Source organism: Macaca nemestrina, chromosome 12 (assembly GCF_043159975.1).
Source record: "Macaca nemestrina isolate mMacNem1 chromosome 12, mMacNem.hap1, whole genome shotgun sequence".
NCBI classification, from domain to species: Eukaryota; Metazoa; Chordata; class Mammalia; order Primates; family Cercopithecidae; genus Macaca; species Macaca nemestrina.
Window position 1 is genome coordinate 88,693,898 of NC_092136.1, and position 24,916 is coordinate 88,718,813.

Here is a 24,916-nt window from a genome sequence, read left to right on the forward strand (position 1 = left end):
TTTGAAAACGTGAATGAAGATCTTGGAATCACATTTTAGTATCTTTGCATAAAAAATATCCAGATTCACTAATATTGGCTAGATCACATTGTGGTGATTCATTGTTTTCTCACTTTCTTTTTGTTTTAGAAAACGTTGCAAAGGGAAGAAATAATACAAGTATTGATATCTATAGCTCTATTGTTTGTCCTAAAACATGAATAAAAAGATATGCTTATGGCAATTTTTCAGTTAAAAAAGTTACAGAATAATATGTGTAGTTAAGCACATATTAATATTAAAATAAAAAGATTGCCGGGCGTGGTGGCTCACGTCTGTAATCCCAGCACTTTGGGAGGCCGGGGCAGGTGAATCACGAGGTCAAGAGTTCAAGACCAGCCTGACCAAGATGGTGAAACCCTGTCTCTACTAAAAATACAAAAAATTAGCCGGGTGTGGTGGTGGGCACCTGTGGTCCCAGCTACTCAGGAGGCTGAGGCAGGAGAATGGTGTGAAACCGGGAAGTGGAGGTTGCAGTGAGCCGAGATCACACTACTGTACTCCAGCCTGGACGACAGAGCAAGACTCTGTCTCAAAAAAAGTAATAATAATATTAATAATAATAATAATTAGCTGGGCACGGTGGCAGGTGCCAGTAATCCCAGCTACTTGGGAGGCTAAGGCAGGAGAATTGCTTGAACTCGGGTGGCAGAGGTTGCAGTAAGCTGAGATCGCACCACTGCACTCCAGCTTGGGTGACAGAGTGAGATTCTGTCTCAAAATAAATAAATAAATAAATAAGTAAATAAATACATACATAAAAAATAAAAAGACAGACATTTGTGCTTTTTTTTCTCATTGAAGAGATTATATAATCAAATTTTCGGAATACTAACTTGAGAAGTATAATTGAAGACAGAGAAAACAAGAACTCTCATAATCATTTCATACACAGCTATGCTTTAAAATTTATCACAAGCCTTTGCTATGATAATAATTTTAGGTATTTTGAAGTTTTAATTTAACTGTAAACATTAAAATGTTGCTGAATCTCTTTAGTTTCTTTGACATAAAAATAAAGCTTGGATCAGGTCGTCCTTAATATAAATTCTAGAATACACATTCACCAAAGTCTAAGGGTAAGAAAAATAAAAAGTGACAATTTTACTGTAACAACAGATCTGGAGAAATATGTATTTTAATATCCTGGAGAAAGTATAACCTTTACCTTCCAATTATTTATTCAATATGGCATTGGGTTTTTAATATGCACAAATGACTACTAATTTTATAATAGTCCTACAAAATATAAAAATATGTTTCTAACTTATCATATGTTTGGGAATTAAATGTAAAAATGATGTCACTGCACATTATTTTTAAATAAATATGAATTTATTCAATAATTAAAAAGCTACATTTTTTGTTTATAAATCAAGAGCCTTTTAATAAAAATTAAAAATGATTCCAAAATAGCAACTTTTCAATAACTAAATGTGTTAAACCTGAGAAAGTGATCACATAATATGATGTTCTTTAATCATTTTTGTCAAGCCTTTCTTTTAACCCTTTCTTCCCAAGTTCTTGGTTTCATATTTTCTACTGCCTGTTAGACATTTATACCTGAAATTCACTGTAAATTTACCGTACCTAAAATTACTATTATCCTATTCATACTTCCAAAACTATCTTCTCCTTCTAATTCCCATATATCTGGAAATAGAACCTGTATCCTTCTCAGAGACTCAAATCTCTCTGAGTGATACCACTTATTTCTCTTGCCAGCTTTCAATCACCTGTCGTTTCCTTTCAAACAGGCTTCCCAAAGAAAACATCTGATCACAGCGATCTCCTATTGATTAACCTTTTGTACTCCCCTGTGAAAAAACACCCATATTCTTTCTGTCCTATTGCCTATGGCCAAACACATCTGTTTCAAATTCTTTCTGGCTTTATATTCCAGGTTTCTCCTTTATTTGCTCTAATCGAGCTCAACGAATACTTACCAACTAACACATTTTCTCATCCCTTCATCTTCACACATGCTAGCCTACTCATTTAGAGTGACTTCTTTTCCATTTCTTATGTTGAATCCCAGCAACTTTTCAAGGCTTATCTTAAAGCCATCATTTCATAAAGATATCCTGATTTTTGCTGCCACAAAAATTCTCACTTCCCTGAACCCTTAGATTATTAGTATGACTCTTATGCTCCTTATTACAGTCTAGCTCTTTATTTTTACATTATTTTTTCTGTATTAATAAACTGTAAATGTCTTGAGATCAAGAACTCTTTCTAAATAGTTATTACATATTACCTTACACATAGAGGGTATCAGTTGAATAAATATTATAATATCAATTGAATAGTAAATAGTAGATGAAAAATATAGGAGAATTAACCTGAGAATGAATAAAAACGTCAAAGGTGGGCAGCTCTTCGAGAATTAATTTATTCACTCAAGAAATATTTATTTAGTGTCCAAAATACTCCAGAGAGTATTATGCTAGGAGCTCATGCAATTTCACAACTGAAACTTGTTCTAAATATCTGAGAGGAGATAATGTGGAGTATCGAATCTTCCACAATTAATGCAACATCATGACAGTAAATGTTTTGACAAATTAAAACTTTAATGTTTTTGCATTTATATGAAAGAAAAAAGTGTTCAATTGTATATTTGAATGAAAAATACATTCAATATTAAAAAGAAAGTTTCTGGAAGAATATGTAAGTGGAATTGTTATTAACTTGGATTGAACATGTGCATTTATCTCAGGTTCCTTAGGCAAACAGAATACTAAAATAACAATTTAGAGATATAAAAACAGATGCCACAATGGCAAAAATAACATGGGAAGTGATAAGAATAATAAAGAGATGTTAACACATTTTTGAAAAGTGACAAGTGGATGAGGTGGCCGTTTAGGAACTGATCAAACAAAACATATGAAGCCAAAGTCCCACTGCCTTCAAACAGAGATTACCTTGAGAAGTAAACCCATCTTTTGATCACAACACTGGAAAAACCCAGGTCTCAGTGTAATAGAAGGAAGTTAGAGCCAGGGTTCATCATTTAAAAGAAAAAATCTGTTTGTGTCTGCATATGGGGTAATTTTATACCCAGATTCACTTTGCTCTGATCACAAGCCACGCAACGACTACTCCACAAACCCAAAGACAAGGAGGGGTGAAATACAAAGGCTCTATGTATAGAAATAACTGGTCATGGAAGGCAGGGCTGAGATGCCAGTCATTAACTGAATAAATATTTAATGAAAGCACTCTAAGTGTCATCTCAAAATAACACGTCCTAAGTGGAGTTGCACAAATTTCCATCAGAACCTCCTCTCCAACCCCAACCTTCCCTATCTCAATTAATGAAATTCCAGTTGCTCAGAACAAAAACTCTAGAGTCAGCCTTGACTTCACTTCCTTTCACATTACATATACAATCCATGGAATACATTTTGTGAACTCTAACTTTAAAATATATTCAGAATATGACCACTTCTCACCACTTCCACTATCACCACCCTGGTCAAAAAAATCATCATACCTCAACTGGATGACTGCAACAGCTCCTAACTGGACCCCCTGCTTCTGCACTTGCTTCCCATCACTTACTCTTAACACAGCAGCCATAGTGACCCTGTTGAAAAGCAAGCCATATCATGTCATTTCTCCACTCACACTCTCCCACGACTCCTTTACCAATCAAAGTAAAAGCCAAAGGCCTAAATGTTCTGGATACATGAACCTGAATTACAGAGTTAAAATCTGGGCTAGGAATATAAACCTGGGACAGGAAAGCATATGGATGCATCAATAAGATGAAAGAGACTACCAGAGAAATGTGTATAGCTAGAGAGGAAAAGAGGTTGAAGAAATGGACACTGGTATGTTCTAATACTTAGAGCTTGTGGAGATGACAAGGAACAACAAAAATAGATGGAGTGAAAAGGGCCAGAAAATGTGGAGAAAAAAAGATAAGTAGAAAAAGTGTTTCAGTAAAGTGAATGACCAGCTGTACTAAGAACTGCTTGTTGGTCAAGCCCATTGAAGAGTGAGAACTGAACAATAACATGGTCACTGCGGAACCTGGAAATGTTTTAATGGTGTGCTGTGGGCAAATGTTGTTTGATTTAAAAGAATAAGAGGAAAGGAACTGGATTGCTGAGAAAGGGAGCAGTAGCTAGAAGGGATGTGAGTCAGGAAAGAAACTTTTATTCATCATTTCCTTTTGGTACTTAGGTAAAAAGAGGCACCCAAAAATAAGGATTGAATAAATTAAGCTCGATATTCAACAGATTTACTCTAAATACATTAACCTTCTAAAGTTCATACTTATCCTGCAGACTCTCATTAGACACTAAGGGAATATTTTCATTTCCCCTGGAAAAAAACTCAAACTAGAGCAATTAGATGATGTTTAAGTCTCAAGAAACTCAGATGTCCTATTAATTTTTCATGAACCTTAATCATCTTCTCTGGAAATTTTCACCACTTTGTTTCATCTATGGTTAAGATACACTGTTGCCATGCTAACCTATCATGTATCCCAGCTGATTTTTGACAAGCAATAAAATTATGAAACCATAGAGCAAAGCAATTTTAAAGATTTAAATAGATGAGAGCAAGACCAGAGATCAAAACTGCTGCAGACTTCCTGGTTTCATTTAAACCCATGAAATTAAATAAACAATAGCAATAAAATTTTGCCAGTCTTGGTGAGACCCATAGCAATTCTTGCCTGGTTTTCACTGAAAACTGGAAAAACTATTCCCATAGTGACCGGTTAAAAGATTAAAAACACAAAGTAGAAAAATGATGGCTAGTGCAGGCATGCTATGTAAAAGTACAGACAATAACAAACTAACAGCTAGACATGCCTCTGACTCACGGAAAAATATGTGAAATCAGGTTATTCAAGCTTAAAAACAATGAATCACACAACTTAGAATACAGATGTCAGGAAAGCATGTTTGTGTCAGGTCTTTGAGTCCAAGCCTGCATGCTAATGTCAGGCCTCTTAGTCTAAGCCTGAGTGTATACATCCAGATGGCCTGAAGTAACTGAAGAATCACAAAAGAAGTGAATATGGCCGATTCCTGCTTTAACTGATGATATTACCTTGTGAAATTCCTTCTCCTGGCTCAAAACCTCCCCCACTGAGTCAAGTGGGGGGCACGTTGTGATCCCCCACCCCTGCTTGCCAGAGAACAACCTCCTTTGACTGTAATTTTCCATTACCTACCCAAATCCTATAAAACGGCCCCACCCCTATCTCCTTTCCTTGACTCGCTTTTCAGACTCAGCCCACACCCAGGTGATTAAAAAGCTTTATTGCTCATTCAAAGCCTGTTTGGTGGTCTCTTCATATGGGTGCACATGACCTTTGGTGCCATGACTCAGATTGGGGGACCCCCACCTTGGGAGATCAATTCCCTGTCCTCCTGCTCTCTGCTCCGTGAGAAAGATCCACCTACAACCTTGGGTCCTCAGACCTACCAGTCCAAGGAACATCTCACCAATTTTAAATCGGGTAAGTGGCTTCTTTTTACTCTCTTCTCCAGCCTCTCTCACTATCCCTCAACCTCTTTCTCCTTTCAATCTTGGTGCCACCCTTGAATCTCTCCCTTCTCTTAATTTCAGTAGAGACAGAGGAGACACGTTTTATCCATGAACCCAAAGCTCCAGCGCCGGTCACTCAGGAAGACAATCTTCCCTTGGTGTTTAATCACTGTGAGGACGCCTGCCTGATTATTCACCCACATTTCAGAGGTGTCTGATCACCGCGGGGATGCTTGCCTTGATCCTTCACCTTAGTGGCAAGTACCACTTTCCTGGGGGGCAAGTACCCCCAACCCCTTCTCTCCATGTCTCTACCTTCTCTTTTCTCTAGGCTTGCCTTCTTCACTATAGGCAACTTTCCACCCTTCATTCCTCCTTATTCTCTCTTAGCCTGTGTTCTCAAGAACTTAAAACCTCTTCAACTCACACTTGACCTAAAACCTAAATGCCTTATTTTCTTCTGCAATGCCGCCTGACCCCAATGCAAACTCGACAATGATTCCAAATAGCCAGAAAATGGCACTTTAAATTTCTCCATCATGTGAGATCTAGATAATTCTTGTTGTAAAATGGGCAAATGGTCTGAGGTGCCTGACATCCAGGCATTCTTTTACATATCAGTCCCTCCCTAGTCTCTGTTCCCAGTGTGGCCCATCCCAAATCCTTTTTTCCCTCCCACCTGTCCCCTCAGTCCCAACCCCAAGCATCACTGAGTCTTTTCAATCTTCCTTTTCTACCGACCCATTTGACCTCTCCCCTGCTCCCCAGACTGCTCCTCCTCAGGTCGCTCCCCACCAGGCTTAATCAGGCTCCAATTCTTCCTCAGTCTCCACTCCCCTACCCTATAATTCTTCTATCACCTCCCCTTCTCACACCCAGTATGGCTTACAGTTTCATTCCATGACTAGCCCTCCCCCACCTGCCCAGTAATTTCCTCTTAAAGAGCTGGCTGGAGCTAAAAGCATAGTCAAGGTTAATGCTCCTTTTTCTTTATCCAGCCTCTCCCAAATGAGTTAGTGTTTAGGCTCTTTGTCATCAAATATAAAAACCCAGCTCAGTTCATGACCTGTTTGTCAACAACCCTTAGACACTTTACTGCCCTAGACCCAGAGGGGCCAGAAGGCCATCTTATTCTCAATATGCATTTTGTCACCCAGTCAGCTCCTGACCTTAAAAAAAAGCTTCAAAATTAGTATCAGGCCCTCAAACCCTACAACAGGAATTAATCCACCTCACCTTCAAGGTATACGATAATAAAGAAGAGTTGTAATTACTTGCCTCTGCTATAAGAGAAACCCCAGCCATGTTTTCCAGCACACAAGAACTTCAAAATGCCTAAGCCACAGCAGTCAGGCATTCCTTCAGGACCTCCTCCCCCAGGATCTTGCTTCAAGTGCCAGAAATCTGGCCACTGGGCCAAAGAATACCTGCAGTCCATGATTCCTCCTAAGCCATGTCCCATCTGTGTGGGACCCACTGGAAATCAGACTGTCCAACTCACCCAGCAGCCACTTCCAGAGCCCCTGGAACTCTGGCCCAAGGCCCTCTACCTGACTCCTTCCCAGGACTTCTCAGCTTAGGGGCTGAAGACTGACACTGCCTGATTTTCTCTGAAGCCTCCTGGACCATCACAGATGCTTTGGGTAACTCTCACAGTGGAAAGTAAGTCCGTCCCCTTCTTGATCAATATGGAGGCTACCCAATCCACATTACCTTCTTTTCAAGGGCATGTTTCCCTTGCATCCATAAGTGTTGTGGGTACTGACGGCTAGGCTTCTAAACGTCTTAAAATTCCCCAACTCTGATGGCAACATGGACAACATTCTTTTATGCACTCCTTTTAGTTATCCCCACCTGCCCGGCTCTCTTATTAGGTTGAGACATTTTAACTAAATGATCTGCTTCCCTGACTATTCCTAGGCTATAGCCACACCTCATTGCCACCCTTTTCCCTAGTTCAAAGCCTCTTTCACGTCCTCCCCTTTTATCTCCCCACCTTAATCCACAAGTATAGGATACCACTACTCCCTCCTTGGCAACCGATCATGCACCCCTTACCAACCCATAAAAACCTAATCACTCTTAACCTGTTCAACACCATTATCCCATTCAACATCACACTTCAAAAGGATTAAAGCCTGTAATCACTCACCTGTTACAGCATGGCCTTTTAAAGCCTATAAACTCTCCTTACAATTCTCTATTTTACCTATCCAAAAAACCGGACGAGTCTTACAAGTTAGTTCAGGATCTGTGCCTTATCAACCAAATTGTTTTGCCTATCCACTCCATGGTGCCAAACCCACATACTCTCCTATCCTCAATACCTCTCTCCACAACCCCTCCACAACCCATTATCCTGTTCTGGATCTCAAACATGCTTTCTTTACTATTCCTTTGCACCCTTCATCCCAGCCTCTCTTAGCTTACACTTGGACTGACCCTGACACCCATCAGGCTCAGCGAATTACCTGGGTTGTACTGCCACAAGGCTTCACGGACAGCCCCCGTTACTTCAGTCAAGCCCAAATTTCTTCCTCATCCATTATCTATCTCGGCATAATTTTTCATGAAAACACACATACTCTCCCTGCTGATCATGCCTGGCTAATCTCCCAAACCCCAACCCCTTCTACTAAACAACAACTCCTTTCCTTCCTATGAATGGTTAGGTACTTCTGCCTTTGGATACTTAGTTTTACATCCTGACTAAGCCATTGTATAAACTTACAAAAGCAAACCTAGGTGACTCCATAGATCCTAAATCCTTTCCCCACTTCCCGTTCCATGCCTTAAAAAACAGCCCTAAAGCTGCTCTCACACTAGCTCTCCCTAACTCATTCCAACCCTTTTTCATTACATACAGTCAAATTACAGGGCTGTGCAGTCAGAATTCTTACACAAGAGCCAGGACTACACCTTGTAGCCTTTCTGTCCAAACTACTTGACCTTAACTGATTTAGGCTGCCCCCCACATTATTCCAGATACCACACCTGATTCCCATGACTGTATCTCTCTGATCCACCTGACATTCACTCCATTTCCCCATATTTCTTCTTTCCTGTTCCTCACCCTGATCACACTTGGTTTACCGATGGCAGTTCCACCGGGCCTAATTGCCACTCATTAGCAATGGCAGGCTATGCCATAGTATCTTCCACATCTATCCTTGAGGCTACTGCTCTGCCCCCTCCACTATGTCTCAGCAAGCCGAACTCATTACCTTAACTCGAGCCCTCACTCTTGCAAAGTGACTATGTGTCAATATCTATACTGACTCTAAATATGCCTTCCATATCCTGCACCACCATGCTGTTATATGAGCAGAAAGAATTTTCCTCATTAAACAAGGGTCCTCCATCCTTAATGCCTCTTTAATAAAAATTCTTCTCAAGGCTGCTTTACTTCCAAAGGAAGCTGGAGTCATTCACTGCAAGGGCCATCAAAAGGCATCAGATCCCATCACTCAGGGTAACGCTTACGCTGTTAAGGTAGCTTAAAAAGCAGCTAGCATTCCAATTTCTGTCTCTCATGGAAGTTTTTCTCCTTCTCATTGGTCACTCCCACCTACTCCCCAACTGAAACTTCCACCTATCGATCTCTTCCCACACAAGGCAAATGGTTCTTGGACCAAGGATCTCCTTCCAGCCTCATAGGTCCATTCTATTCTGTCATCATTTCATAACCTCTTCCATGTAAGTTACAAGCTGCTAGCCCACCTCTTAGAACCTCTCATTTCCTTTCCATCATGGAAATCTATCCTCAAGGAAATCACTTCTCAGTGTTCTATCTGCTATTTGACTACTCCTCAGGGATTGTTCAGGCCCTCTCCCTTCCCTACACATCAAGCTCAGGGATTTGTCCCTTCCCAGGACTGGCAAATTGACTTTACTCACATGCCCTGAGTCAGGAAACTAAAATACTTCTTGGTCTGCGTAGACACTTTCACTGGATGGGTAGAGGCTTTTCCCACAGGGCCTGAGAAGGCCATCATGGTCATTTCTTCCCTTCTGTCAGATGTAATTCCTTGGTTTGGCCTTCCCACCTCTATACAGTCTGATAATGGACTGGCCTTTATTAGTCAAATCACCCAAGCAGTTTCTCAGGCTCTTGGTATTCAGTGGAACCTTCATACTCCTTACTGTCCTCAGTCTTTAGGAAAAGTAAAATGGACTAATGGTCTTTTTAAAACACACCTCACTTAAAAAGGACTGGACAATACTTTTACCACTTGTCCTTCTCAGAATTCTGGTCTGTCCTTGGGATGCTACAGGATACAGCCCATTTGAGCTCCTGCAGGGATGCTCCTTTTTATTTGGCCCCAGTCTCATTCCAGACACCAGCCCAATTTGAACTGCACCCCAGAAACTTGTCATCCCTACTATCTTCTGACTAGTCATACTCCTATTCACCATTCTCAACTACTCAGAAATATTCTGCCCTTGTTTACACTGCCAGTTTACACTTTACCTTCAAACCATCATAACTGATATCTCCTGGTTTTACCTCAAACCGCCACCCTTAAGTCTCTCTTAAAGTGGATAGATGATCTTTGCTGACAGGGTGCACTCCAATAATAATAAAGTGGACAGATTATCTTTGCTGACAGGGTACACTTCACCTTGATGAAGTCCTATTCTTTACTTTTATATGCACTCTTATTCTCGTTCCCATTCTTATGCCACCCTCTACCTCTCCCCAGCTATTTCCACCACACTATCAATCTCACTCACTCTCTCCTAGCCATTTCTAATCCTTCTTTAACAAACCATTGCTGGCTTTGCATTTCTCTTTCATCCCAAATCGCCAAGGACTTGACTTACTCACTACTAAAAAAAAAAAAAAAAGACTCTGTATTTTTAAACGAAGAGTGTTGTTTTTACCTAAATCAATCTGGCCTGCTGTATGATAACATTAAAAAAAAAAAAAAAACTCAAGGATAGAGCCCAATAACTCGCCAACCAAGCAAATAATTATGCTGAACCCCCTTGGGCACTCTAATTGGATGTCCTGGGTCCTCCCAATTCTTAGTCCTTTAATACCTGTTTTTCTCCTTCTCTTATTTGCATTTTGTGTCTTCCATTTAGTTTCTCAATTAATACAAAACCATATCCAGGCCATCACCAATCATTCTATATGACAAATGTTTCTTCTAACAACCCCACAATATCACCCCTTACCACAAAATCTTCCTTTAGCTTAATCTCTCCCACTCTAGGTTCTCATGCCATCCCTAATTCCGCACAAAGCAGCCCTGAGAAATATTGTCCATTATCTCTCCTTACCACCCAAAAACTGTCACTGCCCAAACACTTTACCACTATTTCGTTTTGTTTTTCTTATTAATACAAGAAGACAAGAATGTCAGGCCTCTGAGCCCAAGCCTGCATGTGTACATCCAGATGGCCTGAAGTAACTGAAGAGTCACAAAAGAAGTTAAAATGACTGGTTCCTGCCTTAACTGATGACATTACCTTGTGAAATCCCTTCTCCTGGCTCAAAAGCTCCCCCACTGGGCACCCTGTGACCCCAGCCCCTGCCCACCAGAGAACAACCCCTTTTGACTGTAATTTTCCACTACCTACCCAAATCCTATAAAACAGCCCCATCCCTGTCTCCCTTTGCTGACTCTCTTTTCAGACTCAGCCCGCCTGCACCCAGGTGATTAAAAAGCTTTATTGTTCACACAAAGTCTGTTTGGTGGTCTCTTCACATGGACGCGCATGACAGTTTGTTCCTGAATAAAAATAATAACAGAAGAATAAAGAGGTATTCATGTAAACATCAATTAATTACTACTATTTAAAAGGCAGATTCTGCATTATTTCCATAATTGAGAATCCATGAAATTAGTATGAAATTAATGTCTACCTCAGCTAAATATGAAGATATGCTACATTTTGTAGTAAGCACTAGGTTTCATGCTTTCTTAAGTTAGGACTTTTTCCAATCATCTGTAATTTATACAGGTAAATTAGGTGAGTGCAAACCTTAATAAAGGATTTGATTTGGTAGATAGTCTTAAATTTGGTAATCACAGAGCACAGCTGGAAAATACTTGCAGACATCCATTACATAGTTGAAGAACAAAATGTTACATTCTACACAGGTTTTGAATCAATAAAGGTGTAAAGCGGGAGAAGAGTCAACAAATGGGTTCCGGCTATTGATTGTATTATTTTGGCTACTTTGGTCACCTCAACACTCTATGCTTTAGACTTCTCAAATGTAAATAAATTTGTAGTTTGGACAACAGATTTTTAAAGTTTAATTAGTGTAGATAAACTAGAATTTAGATTTACATCACATTTAATTTCTAGTTTTAAAAATGGAGAATTATCTCATAAAACATCCATGTTTTTAAAAGCTACTTAATGGACACTGTGTTGCACTGCTCAGACACTTTCCTTTCACACCCTCTGCCCAACTTCCAGAATCAACACACTCATTCACCATTCTTCCAGGTTCTGAAAAGGTTGCCTGGGAGGGCTCACTACTGAGACCTGCCCCAGGAATAGCTATCCACAGAACAAAGTTTCCTTGCCTATGTCTAAGTGCCTCACTCTGGAGGTATCTCAAATCCAATGACTGGTCAATTGGGGGTTACAAAGGTTTGGCCCCCTGGCTTCAAGACAGAACCACTGTAAGGTATCATTTCATCTGCAGAGCTCCCATCAGATCTTCTGGGACCTCTATGGACTTGTATCACATAGTTCAAGTTCTGCCTTGCGTTTTTAGTTAATCGTTATTGATTGTTGTCCTAAGCATACTTCCCAACAAATCTGCTGTATGCAATATGCCTGCCAGCCTGTTTCCAAGGAAACCTAACCTAAAACATCATTCATCCTTGAGGCTAGAAGACCATAAAAGGCAAGTAAGTCATCAGTCCCCCCAAATGACTGTTTCTAAACCAATCTGTCGCCAAAGCTTAGTCAGTTACTACATACTGAAAAATGAGACAAAAAATCTTAATTTAATCCATGTCTTTGGTCCCTCAGTCATTATCTGAAACAGCCATAACTAAATCCATTTATGGAGAGTTTACTATATTCCAAGCACCACACATACCACTTAACTATATGTTTTTGATTAATATTCAGAGTAACTCCATGGAAAAGTTGCTATCATTAACTACATTTTCATAAAGAAGTAAACCAAAGATTAAGTATGTTAATTTTCATCTCCACAATCATAATATTAGAAAGTAGAGCATACAGGTCTCCATCCCAAGCTGTAGTATTCCAGAATCCACAATCTGATACTACACAAGGTCCTGTAATTTTCATCAATCTTGGCAGCAAACGTGTGTGAGGTTTTACCATGAGAAAATATGAGTGTACCACAGCAAGAAACAATCACAATTTCCTTGGAAAACCCATCAAATTAGGATATCGTTCTTGTGTAGGGAAGTCAATGTCATGTATGAAAACTAGTGAAGCATTTTAAATAATCAAAACTCCTACCTTTGCCTTCCTAATAAATCAGTGCTTCAAGCTTAGCTTTACCTTGACAGAAATAGTATTTCTGTGTCCTGTCTTTGGTACTTTGAACTTGTACTTTCACTGTGAAAAACTTAAACTCCATCTTAAAAAGTAAGCTAAAACTCAAACTACTGAATTTGTAATAGCTGTATATATTATCAGTTTGATTCTTTCTAACTGGCACAGTATATGAAAATAAGTATTAGACTTTTTAAAATAGGGGGATTTATTCAAATGTCACCACTTCACAATATTAGAAGAGTTTAGTAGTATGGACAATCCAAAGCTTTCACATTACTATAGAAAACACATATATGTGTTTTCAATAAACCTCAGTTCTAAATGGTAATTTTAAACTTACTTTTGTTTTCTGACACCAGCAACATAGATGTCCAAAAATAAGAAAAGTGTTAGAAATATGAAAGTCCTCAGCATGGATGGATAGTGTGGCAAAAGAGACACAGTGCAGAACAGTTAATAACACGCCTTCAGCCAGACAGGTCTGTGTTTATATCTCACCTCTACCTTAACTAAATGTTTGACTTTGGGCATGCTATTTAGTCTCTCTGAGCCACATTCTTTTCTGCATCACCGAGTTAACAATACATGTCTCATAGGCATATAGTAAGAATTAAATAATATAATATTTGCAAAAGCTGTGAAAGAACCTCTTAGGCACTTAATTAGTAGGTGCTATTATCTTTGACAAAGATGTGATACTCACTTTTTAGTGGGAATCACCATATGGGAAATTGCTTTGTTTTACTTCAAGGGAACTCTTAAGACAACTGTGCAGTGAAAATGTTTGAAAGCATGCATTTTACATTTCTAAGTGCCAAATAGAAGTAATTGGACAAAGAAGGAAATGGCAGGAAAAGACTGTAAATTACCATAATAGCATAATGTAAAATTTAGCTTAGAAATATTTGCCTTACTCAAATTCATGTCTAGGCAGCAGCAAGGTTTGCCTATTTTCCACTTATGAAAACAAAAACTCCCTTGGGGGATAGTACAAATGAGCGAGCTTGTAACCTCCCAAATCTGGGAAAGCTATAAACCATTTCCTAAGCGTACATGATAAACAGATGGTCTGATAAAAATAATTTCTTTGCCTCAAAATTTTATTTAAAGTCAATTATTGTAACAATTTAAAATATCTATGAGATAGAGTGGTTTTAAGAAAACAGTATTTAGAATTGAGATTTAATAAGGCATAAGTAAAACATACAAAAACTGATGTTTAAAATATGAATGAATGTGAATGCAAAACCTAACCTTGTAAAGTCAAGGTCTATTTCAATCTACAAGGTGCTAGGTGAATCTAAGAAATATTGACAGCATTTGTCAGATATGCACAGAATTAGGAGTAAGTAATTTTCCATTATTGTTTGTGCTGAGAATAAGGGAGGTGAGGTGAAAAATGATTTTGTCATAGACCAGATATAATACACAAATTGTGTCTATTTGTCTCTGGTGGTTCTTTCTAAAGACCTTTGCCATAGATACATTTTCCCCTCTGCTTTTGTTAGAGAGAAATAAGCACCATGACCTCAAAGATTAGACTTTAATTAAATACTCTATTCTGACTCAGTCTACTCCAAATGAGAGCCACTTTGGAAATACGTATTTCTCCTTTCTTCTTTATCCCTTCAAATTTCCTTTTCTGTAATTGCACCCTGTAAGGAAGAGTGTGCTATAAAGAGATGGGGGAAGGAGGATCTATCCACAAAGCATCTTTCAAGCTAGGTCCTGAACTCTGTATTAGTTGGTTTTTACTCTTTCAACAGATATGCATTGACTATGTGCCAGATACTGTGTTATGAATTCATCTTTCAAAGGGCTTTCAAAGGGCTCATGAGCTTATGGTCTATGGTCTAAACAGATAATAATTAAACAAATAATTTAATGATTGGTGTTGAAGAGTGCACATGGGTTGCTCACAAAAGGAAAGGTCAGGAAACTTAATCTAATAGGGAGGGTCAGTGAAGCCTGCTCAGCAGAAGTGATATGAAGATGAGATGTGAAGGACGAGTAAGAGTTCCCAGAGAACTCAAAGAGAATGGGTGGAGTTTAAGGTGTGAATACGTGGAATAAAATGAGGTTGGTTCCCAGGGTGAGACCAAAAAGTGGGAAGATGAGAAAGCATTCACTTAACGAGTGAACAAAATTTAATGGGATTGGTGGCATGGGGTGGCTCATGCCTATAATGCCAGCACTTTGGGAGGCTGAGGCAGGAGGACGGCTTGAGGCTAGGAGTTTGAGATTAGCCTGGGCAACATAGAGAGGCCCTATCTCTATAATTTTTTTTTTTTTAATTTAGCCAGACATGGTGACATGTGCCTGTAGTCCCAACTACTCAGGAAGCTAAGCCTGGGGGTCCAAGCTGCAGTGAACCATGATCACACCACTGCTCTCCAGCTTGGGTGACAGAGGCAGACCTTGTCTCAAAAAAAAAATAAAATAAAAAAATAAAGGAAGAAAAAAAATTAATGAGATTATGAGATTATATATTAAAGAACTCCTCAAAACCACTAATACATTAGTAGGCACTATGCATATTAAACTATATATTAGGCAGCATTTCCCACTGAATAATCCCTTTCCTTCCCTTCCCCTTCCCTTTCCCTTCCCCTTCCTTTCCCTTCCCCTTCCCTTCCTCACATGCCCCCTCCCCTCTATCTGTGATAATTTTCAGAGAACAATCTTTTTTTGAAAGAATGGAAGAAGTGGTCTCCAATAACCTGCTTTACTACAATTATCCCTTTTTCTCCTCTCTGTCATTTTGGTAAAAGATTCTTACAGAACCAGAAGAAATAAGGCAATTTTTTTCTTCAATGAAAAAGTAAGAAAAGAAAAACTATGATGGATATAGACTGTAGACATCCAACTTCTTTATCTTCATCTCTTGCACTTCTGAACCTGAATCTTCTGAAACAAGCCTGCAGTGGACTGAGAGCCTTCGTACTGAGGGCTCCCTGGGCAACCTCAAGAGTCAAGGCCCAGGGTGAGATGTCCTTTTCCTGTAGGAGGCAACCCACAGGGAGGCTCCAGAGTCACATATAACTAATGGAGCTTCCTTGAGGTGAGGAAAAGCTCTCTTGTCTTTTCCATCAACCCAAACATTATTATTTGCCAAAGTGGTCACTAAACTAATATTTGCTCTCCAAGAACAATGTACTGGGGAAGAAAACAAACTTTGAGATTCCACAGGGGAAGAAAACAAACTTTTCATTTATATGACAAAAATATCAAGTACATGAGGGTATCCTCATGTCATTTTAATTATTGATGAACTTGTTAGATCTTTATACTGCTATCCCATTTTTCCTTTTGATTCATATCCAACTGTTATTTGGGCACTGATGACAGTGAATGTGAAAAAAAAAAGAATTCTGAATTTTAAAAGTAATCAAATTCTCTTTCAAAGGTCTACATCACATGAAAGATTCAGGAGCTCGTGGTAACCAAAATAATTTTCATGGAATTCTAAAAAGGATTCTAGTTGAGTAAGCAAAATATGTTTTTAGATAATGATGTTTATATGAGTACTTTAGCAGAATCCGAGCTGTTCTCACTGATACGATTGGTCAAAACAGAAGCTAAGCACTCCCATCCCTCAAATTCTCTATTGTGCTTAAATTCTTTCTCACAGTGGCTGCTAAAACAACATCCTGAAGCCCTTTAGAACTGGAAGCTATTTTGGACAACTATTAATCTAATGTGGTGGTTGACAACTGTAGGTAATTTTGCCCCTCAAAAGGCATCTGGCTACATTTGGAGACGCTTTTGGTAGTCACAGTGGGGACTATTGGTTTCTAGTGGGTTAAGACTAAAGATGCTGCAAAACATCCTATAATACACAGGACAAAATCCCATCAAAGAATTATCTGATCCAAAATGTCAATACTGCCATGATTGAAAAATCCTGATCTAGCACAAAAATTCTTGCAAACACTTTTGTGAGATAGCTCTTCATAATTTCTAGACTGGTCTCATTGTTATAAATCTCTTTATTATGTTAAATAAAAATTTATTCTCCTAAAACTTTCTGCCTATTGGGATCCCAAAGGAAAAGAAAACATCAAACCCTTCACCCACATGACAGATTTTCAGATAACTGAGACTACTTTCATATTCCCAGTTTCTCATTTTCAAGTTGAAAAGCCACATGCTCATGTCTTGTACTTGCTTCTCAAAAAAAAAAAAAAGTGTAATTTCAGAAATAAAAGCAATAACCAAGTTAAAACCAGGTCTTTTAAGATTATGAATGTAATAATAATATCTGTATTACCAAGTATTGACCACTAATGATGTGCCAAGGGTTTTATACACATTATTTTATAAACCAATATTGACAATATCAAAGATGCCCCTCCAGGTAAGAATCACTAGCACTGTTTTGCAGATGATGAAACTGAGCCTTAGCAAGGTTGAGAGATACACTCACAGACACAGAAGTAACAAGTGAGGGAGCTGGAACTGAATTCTAAAGTTCTTGCCCTTTGTGTGAATAGTTATGACTATTTTATTTCACATATAATTCAGTTTCCCTTTCTTAACCGTCTCCTACCACCAGTTCGTTTTCTCTTGTTTGTACCTACATTCCCTTCTCTCCTTTTCCTTTCTTCCCATCTTTGCCTCAAGCTGGCCACAGGGCTGTCACATCTGTTAACATAAACACCTCTTAAGAAGCAGGCCAGGCCACAGAAGGGACTTACTTAAAGCTCTTCCAGCTCTACACACTACTTCTTTTGTATTTTCCTTTTGCCTTGTGAAACGGGCCTGGGCCTGCTGAAAGAAATTAGATCTAGAAGCCTCTCTTCAGTGTGAACATAGGTGAAAAATTCTTTGATATACTGTTTTCAGATAGCAAAAAGGTTTTCAGTGATAGAGTATATACCAAAAAGTAAACTAACCTCTATATTTTTTATGAATACATAAGGGTTCATTATACTATTCTTTCTACTTTTTTTATGTTGAAAAATAGTTTAAAAAACAACAAAATAACTCTCACTGCTCTGTACTTGCATTCAGCAACTAATTTCTTTTCTTATTCCATATTTTCTATTTAATGTTATGGTGAAGAAATGACTTTCAAAATAAAGTTGCCAACACAAGGGAAGGTTAATTTCTAAAGTAAAATTTTTTTATTATTATACTTTAAGTTCTAGGGTACACGTGCACAACGTGCAGGTTTGTTACATATGTATACATGTGCCATGTTTGTTTCCTGAACTGATTAACTTGTCATTTACATTAGGTTTTCTCCTAATGCTATCCCTCCCCCATCCTCCCACCCCACGACAGGCCCTGGTGTATGATGTTCCCACCTTGTGTCCAAGTGTTCTCATTGTTCAATTCCCACCTATAAGTGAGAACATGTGGTGTTTGCTTTTCTGTCTTGTGATAGTTTGCTCAGAATGATGGTTTCCAGCTTCATCCATGTCCCTAAAAAGGACAGAAACTCATCTTTTTTTATGGCTACATAGTATTCCATGGTGTATATGTGCCACATTTTCTTAATCCAGTCTATCATTGATGGACATTTGGATTGGTTCCAAGTCTTTGCTATTGCGAATTGTGCCGCAATAAACATATGTGCTCATGTGTCTTTAGAGTAACATGATTTGTAATCCTTTGGGTATATACCCAGTAATGGGATTGCTGGATCAAATGGTATTTCTAGTTCTAGATCCTTGAGGAATCGCCATACTGTCTCCCACAATGGTTGAAGTAGTTTACACTTCCACCAACAGTGTAAAAGTGTTCCTATTTCTCCACATCCTCTCCAGCATCAGCTGTTTCCTGACTTTTTAATTATATCATTCTAACAAGTGTGAGATGCTATCTCATTGTGGTTTTGATTTGCATTTCTCTGATGACCAGTGATGATGAGCATTTTTTCATGTGTCTGTTGGCTGCATAAATGTCTTCTTTTGAGAAGTGTCTGTTCATATGCTTTGCCCACTTGGGGTTGTTTGATTTTTTTCCTGTAAATTTGTTTAAGTTCTTTGTAGATTCTGGTTATTAGCCTTTTGTCAGATGGGTAGATTGTAAAAATTTTCTTCCATTCTGTAGGTTGCCTGTTCACTCTGATGGTAGTTTCTTTTGCCATGCAAAGCTCTTTACTTTAATTAGATCCCATTTGTCAATTTTGGCTGTTGTTGCCATTACTTTTGGTGTTTTAGTCATGAAGTCCTTGCTCATGCCTATGGCCTGAATGGCATTGCCTAGGTTTTCTCCTAGGGTTTTTATGGTTTTAGGTCTAACATTTAAGACTGTAATACATCCTGAATTAATTTTTGTATAAGGTGTAAGGAAGGGATCCAGTTTCAGCTTTCTACAAATGACTAGCCAGTTTTCCTAGCACCATTTATTAAATAGGGAATCCATTCCCCATTTCTTGTTTTTGCCAAGTTTGTCAAAGATCAGATGGTTGTAGATGTGTGGTGTTATTTATGAGGCCTCTGTTCTGTTCCATAGGTCTATATCTCTGTTTTGGTACCAGTACCACGCTGTTTTGGTTACTGTAGCCTGGTAGTATAGTTTGAAGTCAGGTAGCGTGATGCCTCCAGCTTTGTTCTTTTTGCTTAGGATTGTCTTGGCAATACAGGCTCTTTTATGGCTCCATATGAACTTAAGTAGTTTTTTTTTCAATTCTGTGAAGAAAGTCATAGTTAGTTTGATGGGGATGGCATTGAATCTATAAATTACCTTGGGAAGTATGGCCATTTTCATGATATTGATTCTTCCTATCCATGAGCATGGAATCTTCTTCCATTTGTTCGTGCCCTCTCTTATTTCGTTGAGCAGTGGTTTTGTAGTTCTCTTTGAAGAGGTCCTTCACATCTGTTGTAAGTTGGATTCCTAGGTATTTTATTTTCTTTGTACCAACTGTGAATGGGAGTTCACTCATGATTCGGCTTGCTGTTTGTCTGTAATTGGTGTATAGGAATGGTTGTGATTTTTGCCCATGGATTCTGTATCCTGAGACTTTTCTGGAGTTGCTTATCAGCTTAAGGCGATTTTGAGCTGAGATGATGGGCTTTTCTCAATATACAATCATGTCATCTGCAAAAAGGGACAATTTGACTTTCTCTTTTCCTAATTGAATACCTTTAAATACCCCAATTAAAAGACACAGACTGGCAAACTGGATAAAGAGTCAAGACCGATCAGTGTGCTGTATTCAGGAGACCCATCTCACGTGCAGAGATGCACATGAGCTCAAAATAAAGGGATGGAGGAAGATCTACCAAGCAAATGGAAAGAAAAAAAAAAGAAAAAGCAAGCAGTTGCAATCCTAGTCTCTGATAAAACAGACTTTAAACCAACAAAGATCTAGAGTGACAAAGAAGGTCATTACATAATGATAAAGAGATCAATGCAACAAGAAGAGCTAAGTATTCTAAATATATATGCACCCAATACAAGAGCACCCAGATTCATAAAGCAAGTCCTTAGAGACCTACATAGACAGACTCCCATACGATAATAGTGGGAGACTTTAACACCCCACTGTCAATATTAGAGAGATCAATGAGATAGAAGGTTAACAAGTATATTCTGGAATTGAACTCAGCTCTGCACCAACTGGACCTAATAGGTATCTACAGAACTCTCCACCCCAAATCAACAGAATATACCTTCTTCTCACACCACATCACACTTATTCAAAAGTTGACCACATAGTTGGAAGTAAAGCACTCCTCAGCAAATGTACAAGAACAGAAATCACAACAAATTGTCTCTCAGACCACAGCGCAATCAAACTAGAATTCAGGATTAAAAAACTCACTCAACACTGCTCAACTACATGGAAACTGAATAACCTGCTCCTGGATGACTTCTGGGTAAATAATGAAATGAAGGCAGAAATAAAGATGTTATTTGAAACCAATGAGAACAAAGACACAACATATCAGAATCTCTGGGACACATTTAAAGTAGTGTGTAGAGGGAAATTTATAGCACTAAATGCCCACAAGAGAAAGCAGGAAAGATCTAAAATTGACATTCTAACATCACAATTAGAAGAACTAGAGAAGCAAAAGCAAACAAATTCAAAAACTAGCAGAAGGCAAGAAATAACTAAGATCAGAGCAGAACTGAAGGAGACGGAGACACAAAAAACCCTTCAAAAAATCAATGAATGCAGGAGCTGTTTTTTTTTTTTAAAGATCAACAAAATTGATAGATGACTAGCAAGACTAATAAAGAACAAAAGAAGAAGAATCAAATAGATGCAATAAAAAATGATAAATGGGGTATCACCACTGATCCCACAGAAATACAAATTACCATCAGAGAATACTATAAACACCGCTATGCAAATAAACTAGAAAATCTAGAAGACATGGATAAATTCCTGGACACATACACCCTCCCAAGACTAAACCAGGAAGAAGTTGAATCTCTGAATAGACCAATAACAGGCTCTGAAATTGAGGCAATAATTAATAGCTTACCAACCAAAAAAAGTGCAGGACTAGATGGATTCACAGCCAAATTCTACCAGAGGTACAAAGAGGAGCTGGTACCATTCCTTCTGGAACTATTCCAATCAATAGAAAAAGAGGGAATCCTCCCTAACTCATTTTATGAGGCCAGCATCATCCTGATACCAAAGCCTGGCAGAGACACAACAAAAAAGGAGAATTTTAGACCAATATCGCTGATGAACATTGATGCGAAAATCCTCAATAAATTACCGGCAAACTGAATCCAGCACATCAAAAAGCTTATCCACCAAAATCAAGTCGGCTTAATCCCTGGGATGCACGGCTGGTTCTACATATGCAAATCAGTAAACATAATCCATCACAGAAACAGAACCAAAGACAAAAACCACTTGATTATCTCAATAGACACAGAAAAGGTCTTTGACAAAATTCAACAGCCCTTCATGCTAAAAACTCTCAATAAACTAGGTATTGATGGAACCTATCTCAAAATAATAAAAGCTATTTATGACAAAACCACAGCCAATATCATACTGAATGGGCAAAAACTGGAAGCATTCCCTTTGAAAACTGGCACAAGACAGTCATGCCCTCTCTCACCACTCCTATTCAACGTAGTGTTGGAAGTTCTGGCCAGGGCAATCTGAAGTAAATTTCTTATGAACCCAGGATTAGGCCAAATTTCTTAAATTATTTAAGTAAAGACAAACTTACTTGTATATTTTCTCCCTTTTCAATTATTCCCTTCTATTTTCATGTTACCAATTTCATATATATGGGATGTATAGATGCAGACAGATGGGAACATGTTTTACAACATATATATAATAGTTTTGCTATCTTTCTTAGGTATACATTTAAACATGTGGTCTCTGTTCTCAATTATATTTCTTAGAAATTGAATAAAGTCCAAATATCCATCATCAATGAGAATATTAAATAAGTTACAGTATTTTCCTACTGTGGAATATTATACAGTCATTAACATGAATGAGACATGTACAGTAATATGGGAAGATGTCCGTCATATGTAGTCAAGTGCTAGGAGCCAGTTACAAAACAATATGATCCAGCAAACAAATGTTAGAAACTCATGTATGCAGAAGCATAAGGGAAAATATCTGGAAAGATATATGTCAAACTGTAGAGAAAAGGATTGGGAAGTGGGGAACAATTTTTTTAAGTCTCTATTTTATTTTATATCTGTGAATTGTCTAAATATTTATAATGAGTTCATGTTATTTTTATAATAATATTAAATGATATGCTGATTAGCTAACCACCTTTGATGGTCTCCATTATTTAGCTAGATGCTCCCCACCCACATGCCATTATTTACTCTATTTGATTTTTCTAATTTTACTTCCCATTCTCTCTCCCATTACACTAGATTTACCTTTTCTAAACACTGACTGTTTCGTTTAATGCTTCCACCTCAACCCAGAGTATCTGTATTTCCCCTAAATTGCATCTCTAAAGAAAACTGTGCAAATATTAGATTTCCATATACATTAAAATACTCTATAAAAGGAGAAAAGTAAATATTCAAGAAATTATATATATCTATATATAGACAAATATAGATATATATAGACAGATATATATATTTCTTTTTCGAGACAAAGTCTCACTGTCTTGCCCAGGCTGGAGAGCAGTGGTGTGATCAAGGCTCAGTGAAACCTCAAACACGGGAGATCAAGCAATCCTCCTGCCTCAGCCTTCCTAGTAGCTGGGACTACAGGTATGTACCACCACACCTGGCTTTTTTTTTTTTTTTAATTTACTGTAGAGATGAGGTCTCCTTATGTTGCTCAGGCTGATCTTGAAATCCTGGGCTCAAGTGGTCTTCCTGCCTTGACCTCCCAAAGTGCTGAGATTACAGGCACGAGTCACTGTGCTTGGCCTACATTTTGAATCAACAAGCTTTAATATGCTTTAATTCATTACTTCCTGAAATGTAAGGTGCCAGAAAATAATAAAGAATAGTTACCAAATTCTTGAGCAGATAACTATTTTCCTTGTAAAATGATGGCTTACTTAAACATCAAGAATACTATGATAGCCTTGAATACCTTTTAGAATGAGATAGGACCCACAAAAAAAGAAAAAGATGCATAGCACCCTACAAATGTGAAAAAGCAAGAGATACATTTCTTACCATTGTGAGGGTAAATGGATGATTTTCTAATGCAGATACACTGGGACAATGTAGAATAATATACTAAAAAGCAACAAAGAGATAAGTTTTAAATGACCAATTAAGAATTTCAACTATCTCAATGATGCTATGTTTGCTAAATTCCAAAAATTACATAAGGATAAAGGCTATTTAAAAAGTTACTGACCACTGACTCACCTGACCAGGTCTTGCTTTAAAATTTTCTTTGACCATTCGGATTTCCATGACATCTGAGGGATGACTTATGACTGAAATGATGGTGACTGGCTTATTGCTCCGGATATACCTGTAAAGTCTTTCGGCACAGTACAGGCACAAAGGTCCAGAAATCCAAAGCCAAGTCTAAGATAAATTTTTGAAAATATACTTCAAGAAATACTCATAATGTAGAAATCTACACCCGGCCCAATTGCTTATTGCATACATTACGGTAGTAGTATTTTAATTTGTATTTTAAATAAGAAAACATAATAAATGAATAAAAAATAATAGATGCTCACTATCATTCAAACAAACAAAAGTATAAAACAAAACAGAAAGTAATATCAAGACCCTACCCTCAATGTCATGCTCTGGATGTAACTACCATGAACAAATAAGTGTATATTCTTTCCTATACCTATATACAGATATATTACATATCTGTAGGCATAGAAACAATATATTTAATAAAAGAATAAAGGGGAGTTAACAATCTCAGATGAACCTGGGGATAATTTTAGAAATAAAGTAACTGTCTGAAGTTTATTAAATAAGAAAACCCTAGATTTTTAATGTACATAAAATACATGCATAAGATACATACATATAATAAATATGTATACATATGTTAAACATGTATAGCATATGTGTTTAAAAATGCACTATTCTAGACATGTTGTTTACCACTTACTTCTATATAATAAGAACATAAAATAATATTTATAATTTGGAAACCATGACAATTTTGAATATGTGCTGCATGGTTAACCCTGTTCCCAGGATACGTGCAAACTTTGGGAAGCGCAGAAGCCTGTGGGGCTTACCGTTCTCCTAAAATTACACACTTTATCTCTCACATCCCTTTGAGGCCTCCAACTAAAACTTGTCTTAATGGTCACTTTTTCAAGTCTCACTTTAGTTGTTTCAAATCTTCCTTCTTTCATGCAGACAGATCATGCCTCTTCTGCATATAATAACATTTAGCTCCACACTGTGTTATGAGTAGCATTGCAAGACAAGGTCTGCAATGTAGTAGCCT

General features: G+C 38.0%; 1 protein-coding gene across 11 annotated transcripts in view; it reads right to left on the reverse strand.

Annotated features, from left to right (window-relative positions):
* The window catches only part of LOC105468896 (NADPH oxidase 4), a 171,794-nt gene that overhangs the window by 58,233 nt on the left and 88,645 nt on the right, over window positions 1-24,916 (reverse strand). For 9 of the 11 annotated variants that reach the window (XM_071075409.1, XM_071075408.1, XM_071075407.1 and 6 more), the window contains 2 exons: window positions 23,854-24,018; window positions 23,656-23,718 (listed from right to left, as the gene is read on the reverse strand). In XM_071075409.1, the coding sequence (XP_070931510.1) occupies window positions 23,656-23,718; window positions 23,854-24,018 (228 nt within the window). The remainder of the gene's footprint in view (window positions 1-23,655; window positions 23,719-23,853; window positions 24,019-24,916) is intronic. The other 2 variants (XM_071075414.1, XM_071075410.1) reach the window with 2 other exon arrangements.